Source organism: Castor canadensis, chromosome 4 (assembly GCF_047511655.1).
Source record: "Castor canadensis chromosome 4, mCasCan1.hap1v2, whole genome shotgun sequence".
Taxonomy (NCBI): domain Eukaryota; kingdom Metazoa; phylum Chordata; class Mammalia; order Rodentia; family Castoridae; genus Castor; species Castor canadensis.
Window position 1 is genome coordinate 106,998,772 of NC_133389.1, and position 26,636 is coordinate 107,025,407.

General features: G+C 36.4%; 1 protein-coding gene across 3 annotated transcripts; it reads right to left on the reverse strand.

Moving 5' to 3' along the window:
- Positions 1 to 25,814, reverse strand: Arl5a (ARF like GTPase 5A). Of its 3 annotated transcripts, none has more exons than XM_020177547.2 (6): positions 25,464 to 25,814; positions 14,651 to 14,711; positions 14,029 to 14,176; positions 12,436 to 12,519; positions 7,161 to 7,312; positions 1 to 4,227 (listed from the first exon to the last, which is right to left on the reverse strand). In XM_020177547.2, the coding sequence occupies exons 1-6, from the start codon at positions 25,507 to 25,509 to the stop codon at positions 4,179 to 4,181; spliced, it is 540 nt and encodes a 179-aa protein (XP_020033136.1). In that variant the 5' UTR covers positions 25,510 to 25,814; the 3' UTR covers positions 1 to 4,178. The 3 variants fall into 3 exon arrangements, with proteins under 3 accessions (XP_020033136.1, XP_073926884.1, XP_073926885.1); XM_074070783.1 differs by having other exon boundaries at positions 25,717 to 25,799; XM_074070784.1 differs by lacking the exons at positions 14,651 to 14,711; positions 25,464 to 25,814 and adding an exon at positions 14,533 to 14,613.
- Positions 25,815 to 26,636: the final 822 nt, after the last annotated feature.

The window sequence follows — 26,636 nt, forward strand, 5'->3', positions numbered from 1 at the left end:
TACCATAGGAACCACATAGAATTTATTAGATGGACTTAAAAAATAACACAAATCAATTTTAGGCACTTGAGTACAGACTATGGGAATTTTCTACCAAAGGACAGAGTATCTAGCAGGCAAAACCACACAAATTTTTAAACTTTCAGTTTTAGAACAATACATAAGATCTAGACAATCAGTAACGTATATTGTATAATGAATCCAACCGCATCCTCTTATGCTTCTTCACAACTTCACACCTTTTAGGGTTAAATAGAGGCAGTTGCTTTTTAAGAAATCAAAGCACTAAATTCCAACTTTCTTGCTCTCATTCCATTATCATGGTCTTAAAACAATCCATCATACATTTTTGAGGGAGCATGAGACAGTTTTATTTTTATATGAGGAGCTTTGAATATTTATTTTCTATCTATATCGGCATCTACACAGTCAATGCATGATGGCTGATTATTCTGATGTCTTTTAAAGCCCATTTCAACAGGCTTGTTCTGTAAAACTAGGCTAATTCCTCTAGACATAGAATATTCATCTACGTTTTTCAAGCAGACTTGAGGAAACAACACACGGAATGTGGGGAATGGTTTAAGGATAACTTTAAACACTAGTTATAGATTTGGTTTGGCATCTTGTTCCAATTTAAAACAGGTATTCTCCAAAACATAATCATTCTTGGTACTGCAAAGATAACACACATATAATACCATCTGGTCCTAACTAGTAGTTATTCCTCTTATCTCTCGGAATCTACTATTCAGTTTTAGTTAAAATTAGGAAGCATTAAAATGTTAAATACAGTATAACTTATAGGATTCCACTACTGTCATCTATGTGCTGTATACACTGCAATATGATCTTCCAATGGACTCAACAACTCCAAAAGTGCCCTTTAATGAGCAAAATCATAATCCAAATCAGTGAATCAAGTCAGTGATGGATGGATAGCTAGGAACTACAGAAGCTACTCAAAAACTAATGGTTTGAGGAACAATGGCTTATAGGCAAAGTTTACAATATCTTAATACAATGAAAACATATCTTCATTGACAATGAAGGAATATGCAGGAGTGCAAGGATCATTGAGCTAGGGAAAGCTGACTCTAAAGCAAGTTCCAGATTACATTTGGAAAGCAGGAGGGGTCAAATTAAGTCATGTGAAGAAGCCTGTCTCTCATCAGCCCTGAAAATGGGAATAATGCCAGAATACAACTAGGCAACTGAGAGGATGACCCCAAAGTTCCCATACTATACAAAGTAGAGCAGACTACAGATACATTCCCCAAAATGCCTGCAGAGAAAAACTAGAAAGTTGTCTATAGTTTTCTATTTACTCTAATATAAACAGATTTTGAGGTTGTCTGTACTGTATGTGGTTGCTGCAGTAACAGCAAGAAACATAAAGAGCCCACAAGAGAGGGGACATTTGAGTCCCATCTCTAGGCATCTTAATTCTATACACTCAGACAGAAGGAAAAGAATGTCTCAGGGATTTCACGCCTTTCCTCAAGCTCCCTGCGCATCACTGTAATACCTATGAGGCACTTCTTAAAGGCCAGAAAACATAAACTCTTCTCTCTATTGCACACCATACTTATCTAAAATTCACGGTCACCACCTGTATTAAAAATGACAACCAGCAGAGTAAAGTACTTTTTACTCTTAAGGCAAAATGTCACCTAAGAAAATGAATAGCCACTCCCCACTGTTCCCAACCCATCTTCCTTCAACTATATTCTTTGCCAGTCATGATGGACAAGACGTGCTGGGAATATAAAGAAAAGTGAAATCTCAACCAAGAACCCTCAATATAATGTGAAAGATATACTTTATAAATGCTGTTGTGACAAAATTAAGTATATTTAAATGCTTGAGCATATGGTCTCTTTGACCAAAATATCGAGAGGTTATATGACTTTCAAAATTAGTATCAAAATAAGGTATTTAAATCCAACCACTTGTACAGAAGTATAAATCTTTGTCCTTTTCAAAGTTGAGCACAATGACCCTAATAAATGATAGTTGTTTATACCTAAGAGTAGCATTTTTGCTTAATTCCACTTAAATTACATATAAATTGCCAATACGACTTCAAAAGGAAATAATTGGAAATAATACTGTTAAAATAATTTTAATACTTTCATACATGAATTAAGTCTTTTTTATCCAGTTGTAATTCTGGTTTTACCTACAAGCACACAGGTACCATCTTATTTTGATGCTTGACCTAGAAAGGTACAAAATTAAAAAGTCGTGCTTTATAAATGTGGTATAAGATTTCATGCATGCTCGTGATGTTATATCAATGACTAACTACACTAACTCAACAGTAACAATGCAGTACATGCTTTAAACATCCAATGACGAATAAGTTTAGCCAACACTTTTTTGACAAGAGAATGTGCTGGTATTGTGTTGAGCTGATATGACAGCAACCCAAGGGACCAAGGACAAATTAAGAAAAAAAAAAAAAAAGGAAGATTTTTCGAGGCTACATTACAGAATATTTGTTTCTGACGACTTGAGTTTTAAAGGGAATTTTTAATATACAAGTAGTATCTTACAGTGATTTGGAAAAGTATGAGAATATACGAACAAAGCTTAGTAAGTTAGGATTTACTTTTGTAAAAATATGTTGACAAATATTGTATCTGTATTTGGAAAATTGTAACACAAATAAAAAACACAAAACATCCAATGTAACACTGATCTCCCATGCCTGACTCAGATATAGATGCTGAGTATTTTATATTGTATACAAAGAATTTCAAAGTTCCATCAATGCTTAGTATATACTATTATTATTCTTTACCAAGATCTTCATGAAATTTAAAAGGCTGGTTTAAAAGTAGTTATTTCTTTTCTTGAGTAGTCTAAAATATGTCAATTTGGATTAGCTTTCAAATTTTCAGGGCATGAAAGAGGTACAAATAGAGTACCCCAGAATATTTTTTAACACAGTTAGGATCATTTCATTTCTAGTTAAGCCAGGAACAACTTTAACTTTTAGGTATTTAAAATTAAAATACCCTAAGCAAACATAAAAGGTGTTTTTGGGTCAACTTATTCTTAGTACAAGTAGTATATGTCAATCGATTTCCAACCAAATTCTTATAAGCATTCAAAAAACACTTGTTAAACAATGCACCTGTGTAGCGGAAGATACAAGAATTCTTAAAGAAACAAAAAAATCTCAAACTATTCAACTCCTAAAATAAGAAATTTGCAAATTAAGAAATTATCAATGCTGCATGGAGAATACTTTCAAATTCACTTTTAACTGCTTGACATATAATTTAAAAAGATTACAGTCAAACTATTTATTAGTATTTATAGAATGCTACCTTTCTGGGCATATTTGTTATACACAACAGTTTTTAATTAAGAAGAAATCACTTCATAGTTTTAATCACATAAGACCAGCAAAAGGAATAATCTGATACTTGCTCAATGTCAATTCTGTCCATTAGTAGTATAATAGCCAAGAATCTGACTGATAGTCCACTTATTTGGGTTACACATTTCCATGTGTCTCTTTCAAGAGCAGCTCAATGATTTGGGGGGTAGAGACCTGGTTAGTACAATACAGAGAACATAAGGGGAAGGTAAAAAATGACATTTAACACTACTGCCAGTACTTATCTCATTAGGGTAATAACTAAGGATAGTATTAATTTTTGTGTGATTTGCTTTCAAAGCCATTAACCTAAATGTGACGTATATACACAATACATACACAACCCTAAGCAAAATACTTTTCATAAGTGATATTACATTTAAAAAATTGGAAATAGTATCTGTGCTGATTTGTATTTTGATTTAGTGGAACAAGAAGAGAACAACATTTAACCAGGGAGGGTTATACTGACAATAAAGCTCTTAAATTCAAAATGTCTTCCTCTCCCTTTGTACTTACCACAGGCTATACAATGTCCTGAGAGGATTCATTATGAGGAAAATGTCAATCACAGCTTTAATAATGTACTTTGGAAGGAGCTAATGGAAAGCAAATTGTAAGGTGACACTTCATCTTTGTTTTCAAATAAGTGGTCTTAATGTTTCTTCTTATAGAAAAAGTTTAAATCAGTTTATTATAAATATATCTAAACCATTAATTTTTGCAGCTTTCAGGTAAAGTCCAGCACTTTGTTTATACAAAGTCTATGAGAAGAGTTCAGTAGCGATCATCTAATCTTAAGTCGTGACATCATCCACTCAAGTCCTTGGCATAATCTATGAAGAAAACAAAATCATATGATTAAATGCTATGGACTACAAACTGTAACAAGGTAACACTTGTCCTCCATTTACCTGAACTAGTCAGTACCATTTAATGTCATGCTACAGCATGCAGCCATACTCTCACACCCAGAACATCTGTGCTTTTGGCTCAATTATCTCTAGTGCCTTCAACAGTGCCTGACACATAAAAGCAGCTCAATAATTACACAATTGTCCATAAAATGTAATCTGGCAATTTGATGATCAAAAATACTAAAAATATCGATGTTCTGTATCTTTTTTTTTTTTAACTAACTCTAGAAACGTATCTTTAAAAAATCAGGTAAACAAGTTTATGTACAGACTATTATTCATTAAAGCATTTTAATAGGAAAAAGAACTTGTATGTCTAGAAACAGAGAAAAGTTAAATTACTGTTCATATCATGAAATAGTAAAACACTGCTGAACCATGAATAAATGAACTAATTCAAATACTGAAAGGGATGTTCATTGGGATAGAAGAAACCAAATGTTTAGCAAGAGGGAAATGGCTTTAAGTATTATGTTACAACAAAAGAATTGTTATGAAGTATTAACTATGATTTCTCATAAGTTTTTGAAGATATGAAAAAGCATCCTACATTTTTTAAAAACTCAGTTTTTGGGGGGTCAAGCATGAGTCTAATAATATAAAAGAAGATACAAATAGATGTCAGCAAGGCAAACAAATGGTTGTTTGGAGGAAGCCTATACTTTTTTCTATAAAAAAAGATTTCCTTTTAAAAGTAGATTTCTACTTTTAACTTACTGATAGGAAACACTATGAAATAATACAAAATAATAAATGAACACATTTAACTCTAAACCGTTAAAATGAATAGTACTTACCTTGTATGGACTGGAAACTGTATTAAGCACTTCATGGTCAATGTTTTAATGAACCTTCCCTACACTAAGATCAGAATCCTTCCCATGTTAAGAGGAAACCCAGGCTTAGCCAAGTCAGCTAATGGTAGAGTGGAAGGCAAAACGAGACCAAGTTCCAAAGCTTGTGATCTCCAATCCGCTGAGTCAAAATGCTTACCAGAGCTAAAACCAAGAATCTGGTCATCTGTTTCTCTAACATTAGGCTTCAATAACTCATATTCGTTCTCCTGTCATCATGGTGTGGAAAGGAGAAGAATTTCTCACTTTACCTAATTTATTTACCTATGCTCAAAACTTCTGCCTTTTTCAAATGACTCAAGAACCTCAACCTAAAGTGGGAGGTGAAGGATATAAGAAGAGGATGTAAGAGGATAAATACGGTAGAAATATTATGTACTCATGTATGAAAATGGAAAAATTAGACCTGATGAAACTAGTCTAAGAATGTTGGGAGTCTAAGAATAAAGGAGAATGATAGAGGGGTGAATTCAACTATGATATATTGTGAGCACTTATATAAATGTCACAATGTGTACCCAGTATAATAAGATGAGAATAAAATTAATTTTCTACAAAAGATGTCTTTTTAGAATCCTTCATCTCTAATTCAATTCTTTTTTGGTGCTTTTAAATATGTAAAGATCTATCATATTAAACAAAACAAAACAAAACAAAACAAAACAAAAATTCAGCTTGCTCTTTCTTTTAACTTTTTATTCTATTTCCAACCACCCCTTTCTCGCCATACTCAAGAGCTCAGAGCCAAAAAAATAAAGAGTTTAGAGACACTATCTTAAAGTCTACTTCCTTTTTAAACTAGACTGACTTTTCTCTGCCCATTTTCCCAATACACAGAATCCAATCTAATCGACTGATTTAATTTATTCCATCATTGTTAAATTCAATGGCATTCTCTCCATCCTCCTGGTCCTTGACCTTACATTTTACAAAGCTGGTCATCATTTTCTTCTTGAAATACTTTCATCTCTGGGCACTAGACCCAGGCAAAATCCTACTATAGGCACTCACCTCTCTTCCACACCTCTCACTCCAGAACCAAGGACCTTCTTATCATGCTCTAATTCTAACTTTTTTTTCATTTTTGTAGTGCTGGAGATTGAACCCATGGCATTGTCCATGCTATGCAAGCATTCTATTCCCGAGTCACACCCCAGCCCCAAACTTTTTAAAAACTTACAATAACTTCCTTTTGACTACACTGGTGACAATGGCAAATATCCCCAAACTAGTCTAACATATGAACCATCTTCAACTTCTTTATGCCTAAAATATGAATTTAAAATAATTAGATTGGGTCAGGTGTGGTGGTGCATACCTGTAATCCCAGCTACTCAGGAGGCAGAGATAAGGAGGATAGTGGGCTGAGGCCAGCCTGGGCAAAACACTAGCAAGACCCTATATCAATCAATAAGCCAGGTGTAGTGACTTGTTCCTGTGATCCAAGCTATGTGGGAGCCATAGGTAGGAGGGTAACAGTCTGAGGTCAGCCCTCAGAGCAAATATACAAGACCTTCTCTGACAAATAACTAAAGCAAAAAGGGCTAGGGTAATGGTTGAAGTGGTAGAGGTCTGCCTAGCAAGTGAGAGGCCCTGAGTTCATACCCCAGTACTGCCAAAAATCAATCAATCTGTAGGGCTGTCATGAAGATTAAATAAGACACAGTATGGAAAATGTTCCAGAGACAGGATTTGTTTAGCAATTGTTAATTCTTCACTTTCATCATCACCATAACAAGTTCTCCTGACTTCTCAAGCTCTCGTTGATGCTCTCATTTCTCTGAGCTCCTACAGCGACCATCATCTATGTGCGTACATGTATTAGTTCAGGAGGTTCATTTCATGTATATTATGCTTATGTTGTCTGTTTTAGTGTTTACAGAATCATTCTAAAAAGACTCAACTGTCTTACATCTCTCCATTAAATATTTATTGACTTTAAGAAGACAAAGACATTTCTAAGCCAAATGAATGTTATCTAAGAGGAAGACTTCTTACCCCTCTCCAGTAAGAGCACAACATGCCTGGATATGCCACTGGTGATCTTTAATAGAAGTTAGCTTCAAAAACTGGGAGATTTCTGCCACAGTCATGCATTCTTTAACATCTTGTTTATTAGCAAAAATCAGCAACCCAGCTTTCCTTAGGTCCTATAAAAGCAAACAAAACTTTAAAGGTCAGTACACTTTTTCATGTTAACAGTTTACTTTTCATGATCTTAGTTACCTAGAATATCTTGTTTACTTTCTATTCTCACAATACACCTGGTACACAATCCCATCATTTCCTAACTTTTGTACACAATCTCACAGCTCATAGAAGTAAACTCAACACCAAACACATTTTATGTAAAAAATAAGTATTTGTATGGATTTACATATTTCTCAGTCTCAGAAGAACATTTTTACGGTCCTAAGTGCTATATTTAATAGTCATATATATAATATATATAAAATATATACCCACCACCCCAATTAAAAAAAAAAAAACCAAAAAAACTAACTTGGCTTCAACAGCTACTAAGAGCTACCTGTTAGCATGGTCTTCAAAAACTCTCCAAAATTCTACCCTCCTTATACTTTTCTACTTTACCTTACAGTTTTTGCCTTACTATATAAACTCACTATATAAACATACTCTGCTTTTTAAAAATTTTATTTATTCTGCTTGTTTTATTTTTGAGATGGTTTCACTATGTAATCCAGGCTTCAAACTCACAATCCCCATGCCTCAATCTCCCTCAGCCTCCCAATGGCTAGAATGACAGGCTTGCACCACCACACCTGGCTTAAACACTGTTTTAATTAGCAATCTACTTTTTCTCTGAACATTTCCATGTTGTTCAAATAATTTTGTATGCACATATTCCTTTCCCTTAAACTTCCTAAACCAGCCTTTCATAAGCAGGGTTCCACAAGAAAATTAAGTTCCATAGAAAATGATTTTAATGACAAAACTGCAGGTTGTATACAATGGACATGGCTAGTATCTTCTAGGGGCACAGGAACTAAATGAATTTAACAATGTATGCTTCAAGGCCTTAGTGCTTAATTCTCGCCTGAGAAGCACAATCTTAAACCAACCTTATTTATTCTCTGATACCTAACTTCCTTGTCCATGAATATTTCTTAGATTTGAACATATAACAGGGTCATCTTGGATTGACATAAAATTTATCAAGCTTCCTTACTTCTATGCTTGGACTCTGAGATAAGTTCTTTATGCTTCCTGAATTTGTTCCTAACAATCAACATTATTGTGAATATGATCTGAACAAGAAACTCTCCACACTAACCCTTAACCAAATACAGTAGCCGAGAGCTGGTGGTGTGGCTCAAGTGGTACAGTGTTAGCCCAGTATGCACAAATTTAGTAGTCCTAAAAAGATTTTAGCTGTTTTTCAAATTAATACTTGTATTTTTGCATGGGCTAGACTCAGACCACTATCCTCCTACCTATGGCTTTCCATAGGAGGGATCACAGGCATGTACAACCACACCTGGTTTACTGAATGAAAGAGGGTCTCACTAACTTTCTGCTTGAGCTAGCCCAGAACTGTGATCCTCCTGATGTTACCCAAGTAGATAGTGTGAGGTGCTGCACCTTGCCACAAGTTCTCACTTATGTTGAATGCCATCTTTCTTCTATTTTCTTGTTTTTGTTGTGCTGCAGCTTGAATCCAAGGCCTTGTGCATGCCAGGCCTCTTTAATAGAGATTTTAATGGGATATTTTGGTTTTAATAATGTGCATATGTGTTTAAAGCAAGTTTACAGTAGGTAAACTGGAAACTGGAAACTGACAGTGTTCCACATTATTTTAATCTTGCAAGAATACACTTTTAATGACTGCTTTGATTCTTTCTGATAAAAACAAAATTATGAGTAGTAAATTTCTTCTTTGGTTAAAAGGAGTTATGCAAAATGTTTTATTTAACAATACTGACTCCTAGTTTATATAAAACTGACTCTTTGTTGCAGTGCCCTCTGTAGGATGATAGCTATTAATGCTATCACAATTGCAGTTGCCTGAATAGCATGCATGTTCTGAAAGGGATACTGTAAGAATGTTAACAGTTTTAGGATTTCCTTTTCAATGAGTTTCACCTATAGTTAAGTTCACGTCTATATAAAAGAGGAAAAAGCTGAAGATATGGAGTATGACTTGTACATTATATAGTCATTATCCAGGATATGTTTTTCCTCTTGTCCTGAATGGAAAATGGATCATTATCTATAGTTGATACATGGCTGAGTGAGTCACTAAGCAGATGGACTTTCCATGGAATTTTATTCCTTTCTCCTATCTTCTAGGTTTCAGTAGCTCTTGCTGGTGTGTATTGAAATCTTTTATATAGGTCAGCTTTGCAAATGCTGGCACGTTCAAAGAACAAACCTCTGATATAAGTATTTGTCACAAATTAGGACATGTACTTTATGCTGTTTTATTTATAAGTAATATGTATTCGTCATTCTTAGTGTTGAAATTATTTAGAGAAGCCCCTGAACTGAAAATATGAACACACAATAAATAAATTTATTGAAAGTTCTCTAAAACAGAAAAAAAACTGAATACAATTCTTTCTAGATTGCAAAGACTCAAACTTTATTTGGAGTTCTTAACTAATTTAAAAAACTAGCTATTTTACCTATTTTTGAGTATTAGAAGAAAGAAAAATCTTCCTTTCCTTTCTATTACCCAACCTCAAAACCAATTATACATTATGACAACAGAAAATATATTGGCCCAAGGGTGTTTATCAACTTGATATAGGAAGAGGTCAAAGTTTAAGGTGAACAGTAATCATTTGTACCATTCTAGACACTTTACACTACTAATGCTACAGATTATGTCTTCTTAAGAGTCTGCAATGTATTTTAGTTTAGTGAAGGAGATGAACAGCAGCAAGTTCAAGAGACATTTACTTAGCATCTTCTATACCTCATCTCCAGTTGTCAATTTGTCTCTCAAGTCTTCATTTGTGAAGATAATTCCTAGAAGTTGAGTCATTCAGAAGAAATCTTCAGATTTTGGTATTTAGAACTATTTGGTATTTGGATTAATTCGCTTCAAAGTTTTATACTTCATTTAAGATGAAGCTGAGACATATTTAAAATTTTCTTGTAATTTGGAATACATTTAAAGAATCACTTTAATGATATAGTTTTGTTGATTAATGTAATACGTATGAAATGCCCAACTAACCCCTTGCCTGATTTTTCATTCTCACCTTGTTATTCTTTGCTCCCACTGTTACTCCCAGAACTCTGCTCAAGTCCACTGAGTAGCTCACTCTCGCAGATGAACTACTTCACCTATAGTTCCCTTCTGTTAATATCCTTGTCCAGTCTCCTTTCACTTTCCAGCAATGCCTTATCTGTGTGTTTTTCTTTGTCTTGCTCTACCAAAAAGCCTGAGTAAGATACCTACATCTGAAACCTGGTTCTTAAAAGGCTGTTCAAGTCACATGAACTTTCTGGACCACAATGTAACAAGTGATAAAAAGTGACCTGCCCAAGTTAGTGCCCCTTGCTAGTAAAATTCAAAGATTTTGTTTGAGCCCTACAACTGGGCCCTTAAATACTGATCCTGTTGGTGTAAAATACTGACCAGATGATGTAAAAATCAAATAGAGTAGCTATCTTAACAGAGTAAAAAATACAACCAAGACACAACATTCATACCTATTTTTCTTTTTCCAAAGTCTTCATAACACAATCTTTTGGAATAAACTGAAGAATGTTGTTCTTTTTTAAATAAATATATATAAAATACAAGGTTGAAAGGAAAAAAAAAAAAACTTTACTTATCTGCCTCTTTTATGGCTTATTGGTTGTAACCCAAACTAGCAATGATTGCACATTGGCAAGACATATTTTTCATAATCCCAGGAAGTTTAACATGGCTGCCAGGATTAAAGATCAAAATAGGAAAAAGTATTTTTGGTGGCAATGATCACTACAAGGAAAATGAGCTACCTTAATTCGTAAAACTATTTTACTATAACTTACTTCCCACCCCTCCCCAGCTCTGTCTGTCTGTCTGTCTGTCTCTCTCCTCCCTCTCTCCTTCCTTTATTCTTTTTGTGGGACTAGGGTTTGAACTCAAGATTTTATGCTTGCAAAGCAGGTACTCTACTGCTTGAGCCATCTCTAGTCCATTTTCCTCTGGCTATTTTGGAGATGGGGTCTCACAAACTACCTGCCCAAGTTGGTTTCAAACATCAATCTTTCTAATCTTAGCATACCAGGTAGCTAGGATTACAGGCATAAGCCACTGGCACCCAGTTACTGTAAGTTCCTTAAAAGTCTCAAAAGGTTGCCCAAAACATACCAAAGTTCTAAAAGCAAAGCTCAAATCAATATTAAGTAAATATAAAACTTCACTGCAAAGATATCCAAACTTTTTAAAGCTTCAAATTCAACTGAAATTAAAAAACCCCACAAGCCATACATATAAATATTAATTTTTCTACTTCTACCTATAAGTGAATTGAGAAAGTACCATCTATAATATTAAAAAATAACCAATTGTTTTAAGAAAAATGAAAAGCATTGAAGGATTTCAGTTATGGAAGTGATATGATCAGGTTTGATTTTAGATAATCACTTAGACTTCCTTGTGGAATTTGGAGAAGAAGTCTAGGATTAGAAACAATGACCAGGAAGCTGTTGCAGAGGTGAAACTACTAGTTTCAAGTAAAGAGACTGGAAAATCTTCCCCTGAAAACCAAATAAAGCTGAACAAAAGTGGCCAAGACTTATTTCAACAACCTGGCAATAAAAAAAAACATGGAACAATCTTTAAAAAAAAAAAAAATCAACCAATTGCTACTACAGTAAATAAATACATGATTTTATAATTTCTAGTGTAAGTAAGTTGACTATATTATTTAATTTTAATTTTAATTTTTTTTTGTGTAGTTCTATGGATTGAACCCAGGATCTCACACATGCGAGGCAAGTATTCTACCACTTAAGACACACTGCTAGCCGCTAGCTTAATTTTTAACTTGTGTCACTAGTGATATTTTTCAAAGATTAACACAGTGTGTCTAGTCACATTATTTTGTTTGGTTAAAGGGGCAGTAGCAGAGAAACCTAAGAGTAGGAGCCTTGCTTCCAGATACACATCAAGTTTGGAAAGTATCGAAATCATAAAGCAGGCAAGGCCAACAGATATATGTATTTTTTAACTTGAACCCCTCATAAGAAAGTATAAAGAACACAATACAAATATCCTTCCCACAATATCTAAGGTAAAAAGATGACTTACCTCGTGTGCTAACATTTTATAGAGTTCTTCTCTAGTTACAGAAATTCTCTCTCTGTCTGTACTGTCCACAACAACTATTACAAACTAAAAAAATTACAAAAAAATTACATAATGATTACATAGTTACAATGATTACATAATTTGACATTGGAAATTTTATAAAGTATGTATTTGACTTACAAGCCACTAATATCAAGAAATTAGAACTTTTTTGAAACAGACTCTAACTTCAAACTTGAGATCTTCCTACCTCAGCCTCCCAAATACTAGGATTACAAGATTATACTACCATACCTTACAAGATATTAGAATCTTATACTATTATTGGAAAACCAGACATACTTACATTATAAAGCCTAAATTGATTAATTTCTAGCCCAAATATACTTACTAATTTTTAATGAAATGAGAAAAAAAATGTTAACATTTTAACCAAAATACAACATGCTTGTTTTCTAAATTAGAATCTTGAATATCAGTGGATCTATATCTATCTATTTGCACTATAAATCAGTAAGAAAAAAACACATTATGGTACTAAATTTATGTGACTTCCAGTCATCCAACTGAAAACCTAAAAGAGCATGTGTATGGCCATAACGTGACAATTAAATTTGTTTTAATTAGAAAATCAAAATAATAAATTTATCTAAAAACAAGCTCTCTTCCTTATCTAACTGGCATCTGCTTCATGAATGCACAGCCCTTCCCTGAAGTGATGATAAGACTGGTGTCAGAAATGCAATGAAGGACTTAAGGCTCTGTGGTGCTGGCCTCCACTGCATCTCCTCCTCAATTCCAAGGGCACCAAAAAGCAAGAAAGAAACCAGACACAGTTAGGGATAACTGATTTATGATGCCCAAGTTAACTACATATTAATATGCACTATTTAGTTTAGCATATCTTTCCTTTCCCCAAAAATATGAGTAAATGTTTAATGGAGTCTGGGGGGGGGGTCAGCCATTAGAGGCACTTACTAGTGTCTTTATATATATTTAAAGTGTATTTTATTAACTTATGATCATCACTAAAAAAACAACTGGCACAGCCTTTCATTTTACAGGCCTACACAATGAATTTAAGTGTCACAAGTCTAAAATTTCCTCCTAAAAAGTAATATGTAAATAAAAACATGTGATTGTGTCTAATATGCTTTATAATCAAAAGAAAAAGATATCTTTAAAGTGCAATTGTGTTGCATAAAAGAAAATGCATAGTAAAACTGGCTAAGAATCGAACCACCAGAGCTCTTTCACTTAACTAGAATTTCCTACACTAAGTCAAATATAAATAGTAAAAAAAATAGAATTAAAATTGTGAGGTGTAAGTCATTAAAAAATAAGGTAAGTTTTAAAACTAGGATAAGTTCTAGGACTACTAAGACAATCAGACTAACCAACCACTAATTTTCCCTACAGATTCAGAATGCTATACAGAACTATGACTCTGAAATAGGGAAAAGATTCTGCTATGCTTAAATTCCATATATCAAAATACTGTTATATGTTTTAAAGACTAACTATAAGGGTTCAAATTTAAGTCTTCCTCAAGCATTCTGAACAGAGAAGTTCTAGCATATTAGGAAACATTACCTCTGTGTTAGTATAGTAAGTGTTCCAGGAAGAACGAAGAGATTCTTGGCCACCGATATCCCACATTAGGAAACGTGTGTTATTAATCACTATCTCTTCTACATTACTTCCTATTGTAGGGGATGTATGTACAACTTCATTCATAGAACTGAAAAAAAAATTCATATATATTACAATTAGTAAGGAAGCTGGATTATTTGAATAATTTTTCAATCAGGGGACAAAGCAGCATAACCTTTTATATTTTATACCCAAATGTCTTTTTTCCATTAGCTCATACCTTGAGTAAGCTAAGAGTCTACATAGAATTAGAACTAGGTAGTAAACTAAGAATATCCTACATCATTCCAGGAGACTACATAAAGACTAGGACTTTCTAAAAGCTTTAATACAAAATATGACATGTTCAATGTTACATGCATTTCTAGTTCTCTCTACAAAAAGCTGGTTAAATTTAGTTTGAAAAGTTGGTTAATTTGGTTAAAAAACAAGTTTATGACCAACCTGTTTCTTTACAGTTAACTGTACTTCCATATAATTTTTTATTACTGTCACTGACCAAATATCACCAGGCAGAAAAAGTAACTAGAAATGAAAAAATAAAATTTTAAGGTATACTTACAATTGGTAAAGGATGGTAGTTTTCCCTGCATTATCCAACCCAACAATGATAACTTTGTGCTCTGAAATAAAGAAAATACTAGTGACTTATTAACTATAGACATGCACACACAAAAGGATTCCCTTCTTTCCCCTTTTTTTCTATGGTGTACTTCAGTGATAGCACTTTTTATCTTCTTAGAACTCAAAAGAATACTCTAGCAAGACCAGCCTCACTGCTTTTACACTCACTTTCCCCACACTCCTCATTCTACATAGAGACCTCTCATCTTTCCAACAACCTCATCTTTCCAACAACCTCTCCAGGCAGCCAGAAGTGCTATATTGTTTCTACTTCTAAGGAAGTCTACTCTCAGAAAAGTATTCCAAGTATAGTCATAGCAATCTACAAATGACTTCTATCTGTGGAATTTAGGCATCCATTAGTTAGGTATATGTGGGGTAGGGTGACTAGGATAAGACAAACAAAGGACAGTCTTTTCAATGGGTAACTGTAAATTATACAAATACATTTAAACCATAGGACTGTTGTAGCATAACAAGTCTAAGACTCTACAGCTACACTGGCAGGGACATGCTCTTCATACTTGGTCTTTGTGGCATCACTTTCTCTAAGTTTTCTTCCTGTTTCTTGACCATTGGTTTTTTTTGTTGTTGTTGATGTTGTTTTGTTTTGAACTGACTCCCTTCAAACACTCATGTTCTCCAGGATGCCTTCTTACACTCACTTCACATAATCAAAACACCTTTGAATTCACCTATTCCCACACTGTGTAAAAACAAATCCCAAAGACACAGTGCGTGGAGGAAGCTGATCTCTAAAGATGATCCTTGGATAGTCATGCCCTTGGGATATTCCCTCCTTCTGAATCTGAGATGACCCTGGGACTTACTTTTAACTCACAAAATGCAACAGAAGTGATGGTGTGTGACTTCTGAACCTAGATTACCAAGAAAGCTTGAAGTTGTTACCTGGTTGTTTTAGACAATTCCTGTTAGGTTAAACAGACACTTGATAAGTCCAAGACTGCTCTGCAATTGAGTGAAGAAGACCAGGATAGGCAAGATCTTGTGGAGAAAGAAAACTAGCCAGCCTCTAAGCATCTACCCTCCCCAGTTGTCCCAGCCATTCTAGCTAAGAGGCCAGACACATGAATAAAGAACCCATGATGGATATATAGCCTGCTTGAAGCGTCAGATGACTTTATAGTTTCAAGTTCTCAAGCTACAGCTTTCTAGCTAAGGTCAACTCACAAAACCATAAAAAATAATATATCACTACTTTAAATCACAAAATTAAGTGGTTTGTTACAGATAGCAATAGGTAATAGAACCAGTATGGGAAAATTCATGGAATTATGGACTTTGGCAACTATTTCTTTAACCTAATTTTTCTTTTTTAAAAAGTCATAATTACTAAGGCATGTTAATTATACATATTAATGGGTTTCACTGTGAGACCACTTCATTACTGTAAAATAAGAAAAATACTACCTATCTTTTAGAATTATATAGCAAGAATGACAGCACACAGCAATATCTACCCCCAAAAGAGGTAAGTTTCTAACCTGTGTTCCCAAGTATCTCCTAAACTTTAATCTACCTAGCAGATAAACATAGTGCCACTCTCTATTTCCAAAATGCAACAGTCAAACCTGTTTCTAATTGTCTTACCCAATTTGCTTAATGGTACAACCATTAATTCATATGCCCTACAATTTTGTTCAATCTTTTCCTCAATCCCCAACATCTTATTTTTCACCCAGTTCTATTTGTTTCCATCTCAAAAACATACGCCTCCCCACTGTCCTAGCCAAATTCCTCCCCATCTCTTACTTGGAAGATTTTCCTAAGTGGCCTATCTCTAATCTATCTTCTCATTATTTCTATCCTAATTTGGGGGGGGGGGTTGCACCACAGAGCTGATAATGCTACTCTCATTTAAATTATGATTGTCTAGTTGGACAGAAGGACAAGGTATTAAGTTTTCAGCCTTGTAAAATAAAGCAATTTCCAACTGAGTAGGTTTCAGCTTTTATCTTTCACCACTATCACTAGCTACCTAAAGTGAAGTTTAAGTCATTCTCCCTCCTAGACATACCTTCACAGCAAATGTTTTTCAGCCTCTATTCGTGATTTCTTATGAGTGACTGTCCTCTCTTGTTCTTCATTTATGGAATTCCTACCTATTTTTAAGGTCTAGTTTTCCATGAAGAATCACTTTCTCCTGCTTTTCTACATCATATCTAGTATAGCTCGTATCATAATTATTTATATGTGCACTAATCTCAGCTTAGTAAGGCTCCTTTATCTGTACAGAACACATTCATTTTTATATTCCTGGTGACTACAACTCTTTCTGATACAAGATAAGTACTGTCCCTTCATACAGGTTTTCTTCATTACCATTTTAAAGACCTAGGACCCATTCTATTTCATGTTTAGAGATAACTAAGGAACTGAGAAAAGGCTCAAATACAAAGGTGATACTTGAAGGGTTAATAATATGTAGAAAGACAAGCTAAGGGAAAGTTGAGAGGCCTCATAGATGGCATTCCTCTCCTGAATTGACCTAATGTAGAGCCCTTTGTCTCACAAGGCTACAAACTCCAAGACTAGGCAGACTAAGAGAAGGCAACTCACAGAAACGAATAATGTATAAAAAAGGATGACAAATTAGCACAATAAAACTGTTTAAAACTGCCTGATAAGTTAGGCATAGTGAAACATACCTGTAATCCCAGCAACTGGGGAGACTGAGGCAGGCAAATCACAAGTTCAAGGCTAGACTGGCCAACCTCACAAAACACCATCTCAAAAATACAAAACAAAACAAAACTAGCTGGCAAGTGCAGTCTCCTTATCCTGGTCCAATACCTATAGGCCACATTCATTACCAACTTCTTTAGTTCCCTTCCAAGACATGTCTATTTTAGTTCTCCCTCCCCTTTTGCATTTTTACAATACATCACCAAAAGTCATCTCTCCCTGAGGAAAAGTATGCACTGCTGCTGAATGAACATCAGATAATTACTTGGGAAACACGGAATTCTAATCAAATTTGTGTTACAGGCTATGATAACCAATGACCTCATCTTTATATTAGGGCCGTGCCTACACCAGGGTCAGATAATTGAGTTTTAAGGACAGGGTACCTTTTCTGTGGAGAAGTTTTTAAACAACATGGCAATTCTATCTAATACTGCATTTTTCTGTGTCCCAAAATTAAGCATTTTCCTTTTGATGACATAGCTCTTCTTCCATTCTATTAATATAAGCACCTATATACACATAAATGCATTCAGACAGTTTCCCACTTGAATACTGATTTTTAACCAGCACATTCTCAAAATGTCAGATAAGATGTTACAGGAGTACATTTTGTAGCAACCTCAAGTATTACAGGACAAAATTTAGATAGACTTGCCAAAACTCAGGAAGAAAACACATTTACTCTGACTAAAGAAAGAACCAATGAAAGAAACAGTACCCATAAAAGAATACAAATAGGATAAGACCAAAAGTAAGCAATAAAATTATAGGCAAGAATCTGGGATATTAACTGTAAGGGATGAGATTGTGTGTATGTAAATGTAATGTACAGAGACCACAAAACATAAGAAACTGTCTCTTTGTTTCTTACATAGTCTATCACTTAAGAAAAGTTAAACACTTATATTAATGCTACCATTTTCCAAAAATATTCTGCTACTTTTGTGTTTTAATTGCTTTTAGAGCCTGAGGTACACCATTTTGAACATTCACAATGGGAGAAAATCCAGGAGTCATTTGGTATAATTTTGATAACAAGAGAACAGGTAGCTAAAATAAGTGCTGTGAATGATTTAAAAATTTGTCTCCAAAGAAATTCTAAAAGAAGTTTTCAAAGATACATTGACTAACAGTAGGACGTCAATGGAAAAAACAATCCAGCCTCCTACAATGATAGCTTTAAATTTAAAAACTCTGGTTTGGGTATAGGTGATTTTTAAAAGTGACTTTTAGCTATGCCCCTATGATTTATTTTCTGATTCCAACCTTACTGTTTTTCCTAACTCTTAGAAAGGTGTAGATAGGCAAAACAACAACAAAAATACTAAAGAACTTTTTTGTCATACCTGGCTACAAGCTGACTGTGACAAGCAAGTAAAGCTGCCCTGAACAAAACCACTGTGCAATAAGACAGAGTCACTGAGATAAGGCAGATGGTAGGTAGAAGAGGCTCATTACAAGCTGACTGCCTGCAGAGGAAAGGATGATGTTAGCAGTTAAGATGCATAATCTTTTAAGCCACTGTACAGAATAAACAACAAAATCAGTAAGTTGAAGTCAGATACCATAACCTATGGTAGATAAAGATTTAAACTGTTAAAACTTTTCTAGATCTTTCTTTAGCAGTGTCTAGAAAAAATATGATGGATGACACAGTGTTAGAATCCATGTCTGGCCAGGTGAAAAATAACAGAAAACAGTGTCGAAGATGGTGAAAAGAAGTAATGATGATTCAAGCTACTGAATTTAGGTAGAGAAAGAAATGTAGTTAAGACAAGGAATGACTGGAAGTCTTAGTAGGCAAAAGGTTAGCTGGGGTAGCACATGGAAGATGAAAATGCCATGGACAAAAAGGAGGGGAAATAACCGAAGTCTGAAATCTTGGAGGTCACATATCCTTCTGCTCATGCCCCATGTTGATAGATAAAGTGGACAAATGAATAATGTTAGATTATTAGAAATATGATAGAAAAGGATGGATAATAGAAAAGGATGGATATGACAAAAAAGGGTTGAAGTCTTAACCCAAAACTTCTTTTAATCCATTTCTTGACCTATCTACTAAAATTCAGATAAGTCAGTCTACTTGGTCTCCACAACATCTCATGGACTTTCCATTTCCATTTCCCTTTGCTAATACCATTCACTACTCTGGAGAAAACCTCCCTCTTCTGCCTGTTCAGTTTTACAAATTCAACAAATTCCTATGGCACCTACAAATACATAAATATGCAAACATACCTCCAAACTCAAATTTCTAAAGTAAATCAAGGGAATATAGGCTAATATAATTGAACATAAAAGGTGTTTTTTAAAAAATTGGTTAAAATACTTCAAAAAGAAAAAGGAAGAAACTCTAAGCATACACACAAGGAGCTGCATACTTGGTGAAGAATGAAGAATCCATTCCAATGGATTCCATTGGAATGGATTCCATTCTTCATTCATTCCAATGAAGAATCCATGATCCAGGGGATCTTAACTTCCTCACCCTGGCCTAACATTTACAAGCCACTTTCACTTCCAACTTCACCCTGCTCCTTTTCATTTCCTCCCAAGGTTTGTCCCTATTCGAGTCTTGTGTGTGTATACACACACACACACACCCACACCCACGTGTGCTCAGACTTCTGATAAAACACCAATGACCATTTAACAGGTTCCTAAATCTGAGATACAGCATGTGGGTCACAATAAGAACTGCAAAATTAAGGCATAATTTGTGTAATGGGGTCAAGATAAAGGTGCCAACTCAACGGTGAGAAATTAGTTCATTTCCAATGATAGTGTTAGATTACTCACACTTTCTAATACTAAATCAACTTTCTAACATCATATGCACCACCCCAACTGCTCTTCTCATTACTAAGATGGAACAAGATTCCACACAACCATAAATTTGCAGCCACAAAGTGTCTTAGCGTACTCCAAGACAAATACTCTATAGGACCAAAAATATAATATGCATACTAAGAGATAATGTTACTGTGGACAAATGGTAATAAAGCTTTCAATAATCCAATTCTTTGATGCATATCAATCATAACAAGTTTACTGCTTAGAATGATTTCTCTTTTAGAGTATGTGTGTCATAGCATTCCTGTATTTACTCAGATAAGCCAAAACCAAAGTAACTACACACTGCTGTAATGCTTTGATGGAACTGTGAGTTATCATTTAAGCTTTAGTTTACCAAAAACAGTTTTGTCATAACACAATGCTGCTTCTTTTTCTTGTTTCCCTTCTCCTTCATTTTCTTTTGACACACTGAAGCAGCCTGCCAGTTTCTAAAAGTTTTATCAGCTGAGCATGGAGGTGCATATCTATAATCTCAGCATTCAGGAGGCAGAAGCAAGTGATCAAGAGTTTGAGGTCAGTCTGACCTACATAGTGAGATCCCATCTCAAAAAACAAAACAAAACAAAATAAATAGACAAACACATGAAAATTTACATACCTTTGATTTCAGTCAGTAAATTAAGGGGAAAAAAGCATTTGTTATCCTGGAGACCTTATAAATCACACGAAAACACAAACATCGAGGCAAATAAATTGGGAGTTGCAGGATTCCTCATCTCACCTCACATCTAAATTACACTAAGCCTTGTCTATGTCTTTTAGAGCAAAAACCCCATTTGCCATGTTCACTACTGTTCCTCAGTTCACAGTGCAGAGACTAAAATAAAGCATACTTAACAAAGTATCCTCAATGAACAAATAAATCAGACCTAGAAGGAGACTAGGAAGGAGATATCTAACTAAGCAACTTCGTATTAAAAAGTCAGTTTCCAAAACTTAAAAGTATCAATTAAAAAAAAAAACTGTGAAAATAAATTTGCTATCTATAGCAAAAGCAATTAAAGGTTTTAGGGGGGAAAAAAAACTTTTTTTTTTTGTATTAAGAGGTTGCTGAAGAAAAAGCCACATGGCAAAATTAAGAGATCCAATCAGGAGACAGAAATAACACAATAATTTGAAGTTGGAAAGTTTAATATAAAGGAAATATCAGAGGAGACTGGAATAATGAAAGATTTACTAATATGAATAAAAAACAAGACGGCTGTCAGTGGCTCACATCTATAGTCCTAGCTACTCAGGAGGTAGGGATCAGGAGAATCGAGGTTTGAAGCCAGCCCAGGCAAATAGTTTGTGAGACTCTACCTTGAAAAAAAACTTTCACCAAAAAAAAAAAAAAGGAGGGGTGGTGCTAGTGGAGTGGCTCAAGGTATAGGTCCCGAGTTCAGATCCCAGTACCACAAAATAAAAAACTGCAAAGATGTTTTGACAAAACATTTTATATTTGTTTATGACAAATATAAAAGAATCCACTCTCTGGGGGCTGAGATAGAGCTCTCTCTTCTCCCTCAGGACTGAGATAAAGACCTTCTTGGAGGTCACTGCCATGGTCCTTAATTGAATGGCAGAGAAGTAGCAAATGAGATGCCTATAGAATTAACTAGAAATCCTCCCTCTAGGGTACCAGGGAAAACTGTTCACTGGGAGGTGTTTGCCTGGCGGCCTTCCATTATGAAACAAATTGAGGTGAGTGCTAGGGGAAGCTGCTGGCTACTGCCGACCATTACACAGTGCAAGAATGTGGCACAAGTGAAGGTGTTGGTGCTGCATTCAGAGCCTGTGGAAAGAAAACACTCTAAACATGAAGAAAAACTCCTTTCTCCTGCAATGTCCCTCTGCTGCTGTCTATTGACAAAGCTGAACTCTGTGCCAGCTGACAGGAGAAAAACATTTATTAAAGGACCCAGCTCCATTTATTTCCACAGAGTATATAAAAGGGTTCATTGGAGTTAGGAGGCAATATAAAGATAAATGGTACAGTCTACTCCTTGGCTACTCAGCTTCTACATACTCTCCTGAATATGTTTGAACTTTCTTAAATTAAAAACTAGAAGTAGAGGTGCTTCCTCAGCAAGAGGTCTGTGTAGCACAGGTGGCTTCTCTAGCACTCATAATTTATAACTCCCTTTCTAACAACCAATCAAAAGAGCAATATAAGACTATCAATGGGGAAACCCACAACCCACAACCTCTTCCATAGTTCAAGTGTCAAAAGGTCCTCCTATCTAACATGAACCCTTCCTTGACAAAGGTGGGTGTGTGTATATGGGTGTGTGTGTGTGTGTGTATATATATATATGTTGCTTTAACTCTGGCAGTACATGACCTTGGTTAAAATCCCAGGCCTATCACTTTTAATTATGGTGTAATAAGAATTTTAGTTTCATTATTTAGTTTTAAGAAAACTACCCAACGGTTCTTTGCTTCTGTAAAATGGGGAACTGTGAAGATCAACTAAATACAGGCTAAATCAAACAACCTGTACAAAATACCTAGAATCTAACCTTGCAAAAACCAGTAAATGTCAGCTGCTATCCCCACACAATAATGAATGCTCCATAAAGGCAGAGAGATTTATCTCTTGTTCCCTGCCTTATTCCTATTACTGTAGAACAGAAGCTAAAAAACATGTTTAATAAACCACTGATAATAGGGTCTTCCATACATGTGAAAAGTCATGAATGGCAACTCTTCAAAGTCTTAAAGATTTACAGTGTAGAAACTGAGAGACCGTTAATGGGGGGAAATCTGAGGCCAACCACCTTTAAGAGTAATAAGCAATACATTTCTTTGGTGTTTTAACTTGCCAGACTCTGTCATGAAACAGCTGTATGGCTGGGGAAATAACTCTACTTGAACCTTGATTTTCCCTTTTTAGAAGAAATAAATAACTATTTAAAAGAACTCTTGAAACATTTTTAAAAATGATGTAAATTACAGCATCTAGAGTAAAGTTTGTACTCTATTGAATCTAAGTATCACCTACATCTAACCTCTGGTTTTTCTAGTTTGAGCAGTATGCAATTAGCTTTCACTGTGCATTAAATTTAAGCTTTAACTGAAAAGGCTATTCAGAAGGGATTTTAGGAAAGAGATCTGGCACAGTTTAAGTTTCATCAGCATGGCAAATTCTGCAATTCCCCTAAAACCACCTTTTTGTGAAAAGAACGTAGGAGTATGTCCTGAATCTTCTGTAGGTAAAATAAAGCATCTAATTTTTATGTCCACTTTAACACAGAACCAAAAAGACCAACAAGTATCTATTTAGCGTTAAGCCGAATAGCAAATGGTATGAAAAGTGACTTTGCTGATAAAACAACCATGCTGTTTAACACACTTTCACAATATTGACAGGTAACTTTCTAGAACTTGACTTCGTAGATTCCTTACACTAAAATTTCCTAATTCTGAAATGAACATCCAGTCAAAATTTACCAAAACTACAGGTTACAAGAACATAAATATTAGCAACTTGTGGTGGTACCAATGTGTATTCTTGTTATTTACTAATATGACAAGAAGCTGTTGGCTCTAATTTACTCCTAAGTTACAGAAACAAATAATTTTATCACTGATTTAAAATAGAAAGTGGAGCTATCTACTTTCTCAGCAGTACCAGAGCTCAATTAACAAAATTTTGCTAAACCTCAAAGCAGAGTTAAAACACTAACTCCACTAAAAATAATTCAAGATTATGGATGTTAAAACTAGGATAGCCAGGTGACCACTGGCTCCACACCTGTAATCCTAGCTACTCAGGCAGAGATCAGGAGGATTCAGGATAAAAGCCAGGCAGCCCAAGGGCAAATAGTTCAAGAGACCCTATCTCAAGCAGCAAGTGGCTCAAGTAGAACGCCAGTCTAGGGAGCCTGAGGCCCTGAGATCAAATCTTAGTACCGCCAAAAACAAACAAAAAACCCCACTACATCTTACCTATCCTAAGCACTATCAATTTTTACAAAAATTTAAGTATTAATACTTGAAACCTAGAGATTATGTTTTCAAAGTTTATAGGCCCCAGTCCCTGGTACACCTGGTGAGAACACCTGGACCCAGAGGTTAAGGGGATGGTTCCCACTCTCCCTCTGCAGACACACACAGAAGCCAGAGTCAATGCTGATTAGAACTGGTTTTCTCCACTTTCCCCACATCACCTTCTATTCCCTATTGTATCACGTGTTCTAAACTATAAGCTTTGATTTAAAAGAATAGGGATCACAAAGGTCCAGTGCTGCCTCCCTTCCCAATCTCTTTACAAGGGCAGCTCAGCTCTTTCAAGGAGTGGGTCTTACTGACAGCAGGAATGATGAATAGCCCAACTTGAGTGTAAAGAAAATAACTACACTGTATCATCATAACTACAGTCTTTTGGTTAAATTATATCCGCTGGAGTTTTACATACTAATTTTGTAGCAAATTTTAATAAACCTACTATGCATTTCAAGGCAATGTTTGCATTTAACGAACTTAAGCATCCCTATACAAAACACCCTATACTTAGTAATTTGCTAGTGACCTAACGTTATCAATGTTTCATATGGTATGGTTTTTAAAGCTTTCAGTGAAACACTTTTTAACAGAGCCAAAAAGCAAAAAACTGTAATAACCTACAGATAGGATAATGACCTTAAACTTAACCTTAAACACAGTCAGAAATAAGACAAATGGAGAGAAATCCATCACTATTCAGGAGGCACAGGAGTCTCCCAGCCCCTCTTCCCAAAGGCGGGTGGGAGCTGAGGGAAAGCTCGCAAGCCTAAAGTGTACCGGGCAAGTCAAGATCGCTTCCTCGTTTTCCGCATTCAGCAATCCTCCGTAGCTCAGTGGAGCGGCTAGGGCCATAACCTATCACTTTTATCTGAGGAAGAAAGGGATACAAAACAGGCCAGGCCTTGACACATAGGGACATGGGGCAAGAAACCTGTCCCACTCCAGATAGAAATCGGAGCAATGGGTGTATTGCGGAATGGGCTTCTTTAAGACAAAGGGCTGTGGGTCGGGAACCATGCCCACGCTGGCGAGTAGGGACTGGAGGGTCTCGGGCCCGCATCCGAGCAGCCCGCACCCCGCGTGGAACGGCGCCCGGCCACGCTGCCCACACTCCGGAAGTATTGCGAGACCCCCGCCCACTCGGCCGGGACTGACTCTCCCCACAACCCCCGTAGGACCGCGCCCGAGCCCCTCACCCTGGTGATTGAACAGTCTCCATATCCTGGTGAAGAGAATTCCCATTCTCGGGCAGCGGACCCCCTCCAGCCCCCGGGCCGCCTGGCCTCCCCTGGCTCAGGCTGTGGGAGAGAGAGACGCGCTGGGGCCTCCGCCTCTGCTGCTGCCGCTCCCGCACAGGACAACGGCCCGCTTCCTGGGAACCGGAGGGAGGCCAAAGCCCAGGCCGCCCTGCAGCGCGCGAAGCCCCGCCGCTGCCGCCGCGGCACTCGCCTGACTCGCGGACATCGCCGCCGCGTTGTCTGCGACGAGCCTCGCAGGCCACCGTCCTCCCCCAGCTCCTCTCAGGCGGCTGCGGTGGCGGTAACCACGCGGGCGGGGGAGGTGAAGGGGCGGGGCGAGCGGGACGAGAGTGCGCAGGCGCAATGTTAGAGGGGCGGAGCCTGTGGGGCCGGGCGTCCGCGGGGTCCTTGCGTATTTGCATAACCAGTCCATCCCAGGCGGTGGGCTGGGCTTGCAGATTAAGGCTGCGGGTGTTGTCCCTGCCGACTTTTTATTTTCTCTCTGAATATTCTTCCAAGAACCATGATACAAATATGTAACTGTGCCCATCTCCAACCCTGCACACACACCTCTGAAAGTCCCACGTCTTGGCGTGATGATTCAACTTCCAGAAGAGTCTTTGAGGGAAGCTTAAAGTCTTTCTCTGTGGAGCCTGGTGTCCCTTGACACCTAGCTGAAGTCAGTGGTCTTATCTGGGCACTCTGCAGTCTTGTGACTGGCTTGCAGGGTCCTCCCTCTCCAATCTCCCTCCGCTCTCACTTCAGTCTTGCCAAGAGCGAAGGTTTGTTTACAAACCTTCAGTGACTACAAAAACTGAGCAGGAGAGTCTAAAACAGATACCACTTGTTCACCCAATAGCACCCCAAATGTCTTTTCCAGCTATAACTCTCATTTGAAGAGTCACCTTCCTAAAAATACACGGTCAAACGATCTCTGTTCTTCTAGTCTTCTTGCTTGTACACTTTGAACAGCTGCGTCCCATACTGTGCAAGTGGCATGCTATATGCAGCCATGCAGCCACGCCGTCCATGGTGGGACATTTAGTTGAAAACTGCCATGTAAGTGAATCATTAGGTTGCTTGATAATCCGAGCTCTGCTTCCATGTTTGTGTTTGTTTTAGCTGAGCAAC